The sequence below is a fragment of the Elephantulus edwardii genome, unplaced genomic scaffold (genome assembly GCF_000299155.1).
Source record: "Elephantulus edwardii isolate Elephantulus edwardi_28Jun2011 unplaced genomic scaffold, EleEdw1.0 scaffold00094, whole genome shotgun sequence".
NCBI lineage: Eukaryota > Metazoa > Chordata > Mammalia > Macroscelidea > Macroscelididae > Elephantulus > Elephantulus edwardii.
In genome coordinates, this window is record NW_006399844.1 from 4465206 (window position 1) to 4473802 (window position 8597).

The 8597-nt window shown below is 38.4% G+C and overlaps 1 protein-coding gene across 3 annotated transcripts in view; it reads right to left on the reverse strand.

Moving 5' to 3' along the window:
* Positions 1-8077, reverse strand: part of ZNF207 (zinc finger protein 207) — a 27825-nt gene extending 19748 nt beyond the window's left edge. For all 3 annotated transcript variants that reach the window (XM_006890922.1, XM_006890923.1, XM_006890921.1), the window contains exons 1-3: positions 8038-8077; positions 6710-6837; positions 2048-2186 (exon numbers count right to left, since the gene is read on the reverse strand). In XM_006890922.1, coding sequence (XP_006890984.1) covers positions 2048-2186; positions 6710-6837; positions 8038-8077 — 307 coding nt within the window. The remainder of the gene's footprint in view (positions 1-2047; positions 2187-6709; positions 6838-8037) is intronic.
* Between the last annotated feature and the right edge of the window lie 520 nt (positions 8078-8597).

Sequence of the window (8597 nt, forward strand, 5' to 3'; positions counted from 1 at the left end):
CGTGGTACTAGGGATATTGTAGCTGGCGTTAGATGGATCTTGGCTGAAAGCAGGGAATACCAAAGGAATGTCTGTTATCTGACTATGCAAAGGCATTTGTGTGAATCATAACAAACTGTGGCTGACTCTGAGAAGAATGGGAATCCCAGAACTCATGATCATGCTAATGAGAAACCTATCCTTGGACCAGTCATCAGAATAGAGCGAGGAAACACTGCATGGTTCAAAATTGGGAAGGGCGTATGCCAGGGATGCGTCCTGTCTCCATACCTTTTCAACCTGTATGCAGAACAGATTATCCGGGAGGCTGGGCTCTATGAGGAGAAATATGGGGTCAAGATTGGAGGAAGATTTATCAACAATCTGCGTTACGCAGATGACACAACACTGCTTGCTAAAACTGAGGAGGACCTGAAGCGCTTGCTGCAGAGGGACAAGGACTGCAGCCTCCAATATGGATTGAGGCTCAATGTCAAGAAGACAAAGATTCTCACCACTGGGCCAACTGGCAGCATCAGGATGGGATGGTGGAGAGACTGAGATTGTTCACAGCTTTAGTTTGTTTGGCTCCACAGTCAACACTCTGGGCACCAGTAGCCAGGAAATTAAAAGACATTGCGATGGAAAAGCTTGCTGTTAGGGATCTCTCCAAAGTACTGAAGAGCAATGGTGTCTCTCTGGAGACTAAGGTGTGTCTGATACAGGCCATGGTCTTTGCAAGGGAGCTGGATAATGACTGAAGAGAATAGAAGCCTTTGAGCTGTGGTGCTGGAGAAGAGTACTGAGGGTACCATGGACTGCTAGGAAAACAGATTCATCCTGGAAAGGGTCAAACCGGGCAGCTCCTTGGAGGCAAGGATTCTGAGGCTCTGTCTAACATACTTTGGACATGTAGTTAAGGAGGGACCGGTCCTTATAGAGGGACATCATTCTTGGGAGGGTGGAGGGACAGCGCAGGAGGGGAAAGCCCTCTATGAGGTGGATTGATTCAGTGACTGGGGCAATTGGAATGGGTGTGTTGGAGATGGTGCAATTGGCACAGGACAGGGCGGAGTTTAGGGCTGTTGTACATAGGGTCGCTATGAGTTGCAAGCAACTTGATGGCACATAACAATAACATACCATAAAAGTCCTTTGTGATTGACTGATTTTGCTTAGCATGTCTTCTAGATACAGTAAGGCAGTGTTTCATGCTTGTGGTGTTGCCTATTTGTGTTTTGTTTTTCTGTTAAGGTAACTGTTTATGGGTTTTTTTTTAATCATTCATTAGTCTATTAGTGTTTTCTGAATCTTCATTATTTCCTCTTTGTAACTGTGCTGAGACAGTTTATTGATTATCTTGTAAGTTACCCTAGAAATTACAATTTTATTTCCCACTTCCTCTTTAAGTATACTTCCTCTCTATTTAGAAGTTCTATAATTACTTTTCTTTTTTTTAATTTTTTTTTATAATTACTTTTCCAATTCCCTCTTTTTGCTTTGTAATTGCCATCATTTGGAGGCTGACAACTCTTGTTTTCTAATTTATATCTATCAGTTTCTAAATTTGTTACTTTTCATTTTCAATTCAAACAACTCAAAATTTATTCATTTCCATTCAGGATTCAATTATGACTTTTTAAAAAGGTAAGGAAAAAAACTAGATTCAATTAAAAAAGATCCAATGGGGACCTAATATGATGGAGTAATAATAGTAGGCATAGCTCAGTGGTGATTAATTTTATAAAAAAAAAAGTATATGAATGATCATACAAAACACAATGATGAAGAAATGTGTGAAACAGAATATACATGAATGAAACATAATGTATACAAGTTTTGTATGAAAACTGAAAATACTGACCCACAAATGAAAAAACAACAAAATACAAACCCCCAAACAAGTTTTATATGAAAACCAATATAAAGTAAAAACAAAATGAAAAACCCTCTAGACTTAAGATTGGAATTCTGAGTAAATCTGCCATTAAATTTACACTTAAAAATTATAATGTTTGCACTTTCTAAAGTAAATCTGGATTAAAACATAGGACACCTTAAATTTTACCTTGTGTTTTCTGTTCAAGAAGTCGTCGCCTTTCATCCATGTCTTTTTCTGGAATACCTTCCATACCATAGATTTCCAATTCTATGTCTGTTCTCCCAGGTATTGCATTTGGTACAGCATCTATTGTCTCTTTATGTACCTAATATTAAAACAATTCCATTGCAAAAAATACTTCATGAACATTTCTGAATAATGTAAAATTACTTCATATAAGGATTAAAAATTAGTGGCTCTACAGTGAGACCCTCTGAAGTAAAATTCCAGTTTTGCCTTATTACCTGAGACATTTAACAACTCATTTCTCTCTCAGGTTTGGTTTATTCCACATCTATAATAACTAACTTGTACTTGCCAACATCTTACCATTGGCGGCTTATCAATCTTAATGTGTACCACAAGAATGCAAGAAGCAGTAATATGCGAGGGTAAGAACTACATTAAAATTACTTTTGCAGGAATTTTTAAACCTTTAAACAGCGTCTTTTAAACAGTTTTGTATTGGGAAACATTTGGGCATGTCCTTCCCACCCCCAGAAAATGTCTGATCTAATAAACAGTTTTTTTAAAAGTCTATGAAAAGTGAGTAAGCAAGAACTCGATAGACTGCATTATTACAATGACTCCTTAATTAGTTTATCTTAAGTGTACTAAAAAAAGAAAAAAATAGTATATTTTAAGTTTACTACATAACCTTGTCCACTTTTATTATCAACAGTAGTCAAATAAAAGTTTCTAGTCTGAATTATTTATGTACTGTATTTATTATACTTTATATATTTTACCAGATGGCATTAAAAACGTCTTGGTGGCACAGGGAGTTAAAGATAGGGCTGCTAATTGAAAGAGCAATGATTCAAACTCACCATCTACTGAGCATGAAAAATATAAGGCAGATTTACAGATTGTTACCCTATGGGGCAATTCTACTGACCTACAGGGTTGCTATGCATTTGAATTAATGCCAAGCTGGTAGGTTTCATATATTTGGGGGGGGTGGGGGGAAGAATTCAGAGCACCTCTGAGCCTAGTCTAACTGGCAGACTGAGACTGATAGCAAACAGACAAAGCTAAATCAGCTTTGTAATACTTGTCCAGGACAGAGGAAAAGACTGTAAGGCTGAAGGTAAAAGAGACGTGCCTCTCAGCCAAGAAGCTGCTATCCTGACTGACATGCTATATCCTGAATGGTCTCAAGTTGATTTACAACATCCTTCCCTAATACACATAATCACAGGGTGTGTGGGGTGGGGGATGTGATGGACAGCCTATTTCAAAAACAGATTGGGAAAAAATACAACTAACAAAGAGGTAAAGATGTTAACACACTGATAATGTATTCTCATGTGTGGCACAAATGACTGGTGGCTGAAAGTTATCCAGCTACAACACAAGACATATGCCTGGTAATCAATCGGTTTTCAGAATAGTTCTGACATACACATAGGGCTGTCATGAGTGAACCCACACTCATAGGAATCAACAACTATCAAATGATAATACCATGCCAATACAGTAAACCCTTGGTATCTTTAGCAAAAGGCTAGGGTATGCATTAGAAATACTGGTGGCGTACTCAGTAGGGAGCTGCGCTGCAAAAGCCAAAGGCTGTGCCTGACAATTCTAATCCAAGGGAGCAAAATGGGCAATATCCTCCTGTACAATTTACAGCCTCAAAAACTCAGCAGTTCAGCTGTGTGTCAGTTAATGAGTGGATGCATTCATTACGCTCAGATACTAGTATTACCTGGCACTCATTTTAGAAATGCTAATAACTAAAAATAAAAAATACTACTCTTTTTTCTCAAGTCATTGTCATATAAAAACATAAAGGGTTTCTTAGATAGCTATCTGACTTACCCAAAATTTTTCAAGAGACATGCAAGTAAAAATCAGAAATTACCTTACTTTCTAATCAACCTTTAACTGAAGTTTCTTTAAATGTAATTAAAAGATCCAGGGATAAAATGACAAGCGATTTATCACTCTGCTCCCTGAGCTTCTTGGTAAGTATATAGATAATTCACCTTGTAGTTCTCTAAATAAATATAGTTACATTTACATACACACTAGTTTTCATTATCTATGTTAAGTGCAGAGGTGTTATTTTAAAGCTGCTGGAGAAGAGAGAAAAAAATTTTATTTATTCAGCATTTCCCCCCTCAACATTATGCTACCACCAGAACTCAACAGATTTTTTTAGAACCGAATTTTACAAGTAGAACTGAAGTAGCGACTGTTTCACTGCATAGAAGAGATAATGAGCGAGCATTTATGAGAAACTATTGAGTCATCTAAATTTCTAATGTCACTGATTTTATCATCTATAAAATAAGATGATGTTACCTATCTCACAGGTTGCTATGAAAATAAGACTACAAAAATATAATAAGCACTTGAATAATCAAAATCCAAGTACTCCGCTGTGAAGTCCTAACACACTAAATACTGCCTCACATATACTTAATCTTATATGGTTTTCCAAGGCTTATAAGGGTTGGAATGTTATCTTTCTTCCCTTAAAGCAGCTGATAAGCTTGAACCATCACATTTTTTGGTTACCAGTCAAGGGCTCTTTTAAGAAATTAAAGAAAGAAAAAAAAAAAAGAAATTAAAGATTTACTAATAATCTCTCAACTCATCTTTTACTTTATGCAGAAACCTCCTTGTGAAACCTCTCCAATAAGACTGCCATCTTTATCACTTTCTGGATGGGGGTGTAGGTGTTGTGTGTCTCTCTTTTACTTGAAACTCCTAACTACTGATGCAGTTAAATACCACTCTCAGAACTTTCCATTTCATCTAGCTTCAACCAGTCACACTCCTGGCTTTCCTATTTGTCCATCTCCATGGATGGCTCTTTTTAATGCTCTGATTTCTAAACATAAGAGTATTCAGAATAAAGTCTCTGTTCAAATGTCAGCCTTTTTCTTATCAAGGTCTTCCTTAATGCCTTTTTTTTTAAAATTTTTGGGGTTCCCCCCATTCATACTGGGGTTTTCACAGGATCATTACCACAAATTGTGTCTCAAAAAACTAATCACTATTGATCCATTGAGCCATTACCCTGTCTTTGCAGATCCCCTAGATCTTTCCTCATTACTTCACCCCATTCCCAACCTATACAAACCCAGTAATCTTACCCTCAGCACCCCCTCACCTCCCTATTTGGACATTTATACACATACTGGTTATCCTTCTGTTTTTACAATAATGGTTTTATATAGTATTTATCCTTAGAAGTCTGAGTTAGTTCACTCAGCATAATGCCCTCTAGCCTTTCCCAGATTTTAGAAATTGTTGCTCCTGAGTGCTACATAGTAGTCCATGATGTGAATGTACAATTTCTCAATCCATTCATTGGTTGATGGATTAATGCTCATTTCTTAATACTAGTTTTTGCTATTAAGCAAAACTAAATATTTACAGATATTTAGGATAAACTAAATATTTATAGATAAGCATAAACCTATGCTCCATAACCAGACTTTGTTTTAGTCACTGTTGTATGTCTAATGTCTGAACAGTATCTAGTACAAAATGTGCTGTATTAATATTCTTTGAACAAAGGTTATCTGTCACCCAATACAATATTCACCTGCTGGTCAAACACAGCTACTATGTATCTATTATGAGGCTAATGGGACAAGTTGTTACCACAGCAGACTTCATGAGTTTAGTATGTTGATATTTCTGAAAGGCTATTAAGATGGTGTTAACTATAAAATAATTAAGGTAAAAAGATTATGTAAGCTTGTTTTTAAGCTAGAGAAACAAGTTTTCATTTACCTCCCTGCTCTCACCAATAGAAGTTTATAATGGAACTTCTCTTCAACCTCTCCAGGGTCCAATTTAGCAGAATCCCTGACAGCTATGGGACTAGCATAAAAGCTAGAAGAAAAAAATGCCGAATGAAAACCAAATGCACTCAGTGTTTACAGAAAAATAACTTACAAAGCTCTCCTTAAGTAGTGAAAGGGTTCAAGTAACCTAGAAATTAGTAAATGCAATGTAGTTATTAAAAAAAAAAAGAATTATTGAAACAAGTCTCAGGCTAAGGATAATACCAAATAAATCTTTCAGTGGCAGAGTATAAGAACAGCTAATTATATTATGGGACTGAGCTAGCCAGATAACCCACAAAAGTTTGTATCATGGACCCTCAAGAACTCGGGTGCAAATCTTGTGTTTTCAATCTAATTCTCAGCAATTTAACATAGTACAAAGGAGACTTGTTATTTTAAAAATCTTTCCCATAACAACTTCCCTTAAATGCAAAAAGTAAACTGTCTATCTTCTTGATGGCAACAGAACAGTTTCTGTTTTAAGCTGACAGGCCAGTTCATCTGTACTTTTTCAAGGAACAAACAAAAAAATTACAACAAATTAACAACAATGGTTGTTGAAAGACAACATGTTGTCCAGGAGACTATTCCTTGGAGAATATTATGCTTGGAAAGGTAGAGGGTCAGTGAAAGAGTGGAATATTCTCAATAATTAGACTCACTGACATGAAGCAATGGACTGACTACAATGTGTTCAGAATGATAAGGGTGACAGAATAGGAGAGGGAAAAGGGGGGGGGGAAGATAAAAGACTACAGTATTTTTGCATTTGTTGCCAACTTACAAGTTGATAAAATATTGATATAGGAAAAATTCTTACCTGCATGCAATGAATAGCTAAGCCAGGTCCTGTGTAAAGTTTCTTATGACATATATGGCATTTAAAATGCTTTGCCTTTTGGTGCTGTATAAGGATCTTTTCATCATCAAAATCTCTGTTACAATACCTAATCAACACTGTTAAGGCACAAAAATACAATGATATTGCCCGTAATTATAAGAAAACACGGTTTTTTAAAAAGTGCGATGCAAAGGCTACAATACAAGCAAGGTGGCACTCTAGAAGTCTACTTTTTAAATCTACTAAGAGACTATTTGCCATGTAATTTCAGTATTTTCAACTTCTGAGTCCCAGGGACTCTTCTGCAACCCCAACATCATTAGTGTGTTGAACAGAGGCTTCATGTGAGTTGCCTTTTCTTTTGTTCTGCAACTCAGCACTTACCAACACATTGGGACCAGGCAGGTTTAAGAATCAAAAAAACCTCAAGTTTACGTCAAAATAATTATCTGTCAGGTTTAAATAAGAGGAAAATATCTACCATTACTAGACACTTATCAATACCTAGATCTAAGAGGCACACACGGGCGATCAAAATTCCGTAAGTCGTTTCTAACTATGTATGAAGGTATGCGGCCAAAGCACATAAACCCAGGGATTCCGAACTCACTCCCGGTTTTTATAAAAAGCATAACCTTTCTTAAACATTTAAATGTTAACAAATCCGTTTTAGGTACAAAAGTTACAGTGCCTAAAATCAACTAACGCGCAATATACTTATGTTTCTGGACAAAGCAATGCGACGATTTATTTTACCAAGATTTTCCTTTCCAATAAAATATCCTTTTTAAAAGTACTACACGCTAGCTAACAGAGGAAACCTTTCAAGAGAACGCTAGGGGACCTCGGATTCACGAGGAAACGGCATGTCCACACTCCGCGCGCGCGCACGTACAAAAAGGCAAAGGTCTTACAATTAAAGATGAATTACTAAGCCATCATTTTTATTTTTTTTTAAAGGTGGGGCCACGATAGGCCGCTGACGCGGGAAGCTTTCTCCGATCCTTCACTAAGTCAATTAGTCTATGAACATTCGAAGAAAAGCACTCTATTGAACAATCACCAAAACACCGCGGCGGGCGGCTGAGACGCTGCCCACGTAGCTGCTCCTCAACTGGAGTCCCGGGACCCACAACGGCTTCTCACCCTCACCGGAGGAACCTCATTCAGAAGCCTCCTCAATCTGATCTCAGTCACCATCCGCCCCGAGGCCCCAACCTCCTCGCCGTAGGCCACAACCCAGGCCTCCCTGTTACCAACAACCGGCGCCCCCAGCCGGCCTCGACTTCAAATCTATAAAGGATATCAGCACCACGGCTTCAGCTGCTTCTTCTTCTTGCGACCCATCACTTTGGCCCGCTGATCAAGGAATAGGGAAAAGAAAACAAGTGGAAAAAACCAAAAAAAGAGACCAAAAAAAAACCCGCTCCTCTCCAGACGCAACCGCTACCACCGCGTCCCACAGGAAACCGATACAAAATGGCCGATGGCCTCGTTCGCCACTCTGCTTCCCATCAGGCACTGCGGCCGGAAGCGGGCCCAGGATGGCGTGTCACGTAACACGGGCCACCTCCCTGAGTGGGTGGAGACTTCCAGGAAGCCACGCCTTCTTGTCCTTTAGATCCGGTCCTTGTGGCTGTTGATCCCTGCAGGATTTTTTTTTTTTATTGGGAAAAACATATTGGGGGTACAAGGAGGCGAGAATTGGGGGCAGAAGGGTGAGGGTGGGCCAGGATGCAGTTGCAGAGCTGCACAGTTTGGTCGGTGGGGGGAGCAGGTGAAGGAAATGATGGGGGTCCAGTGGGGACCAGATGCTACAGAGGAATGACAAGCATTTTCCAATAGTAATTAAACCAACTGTCTTATT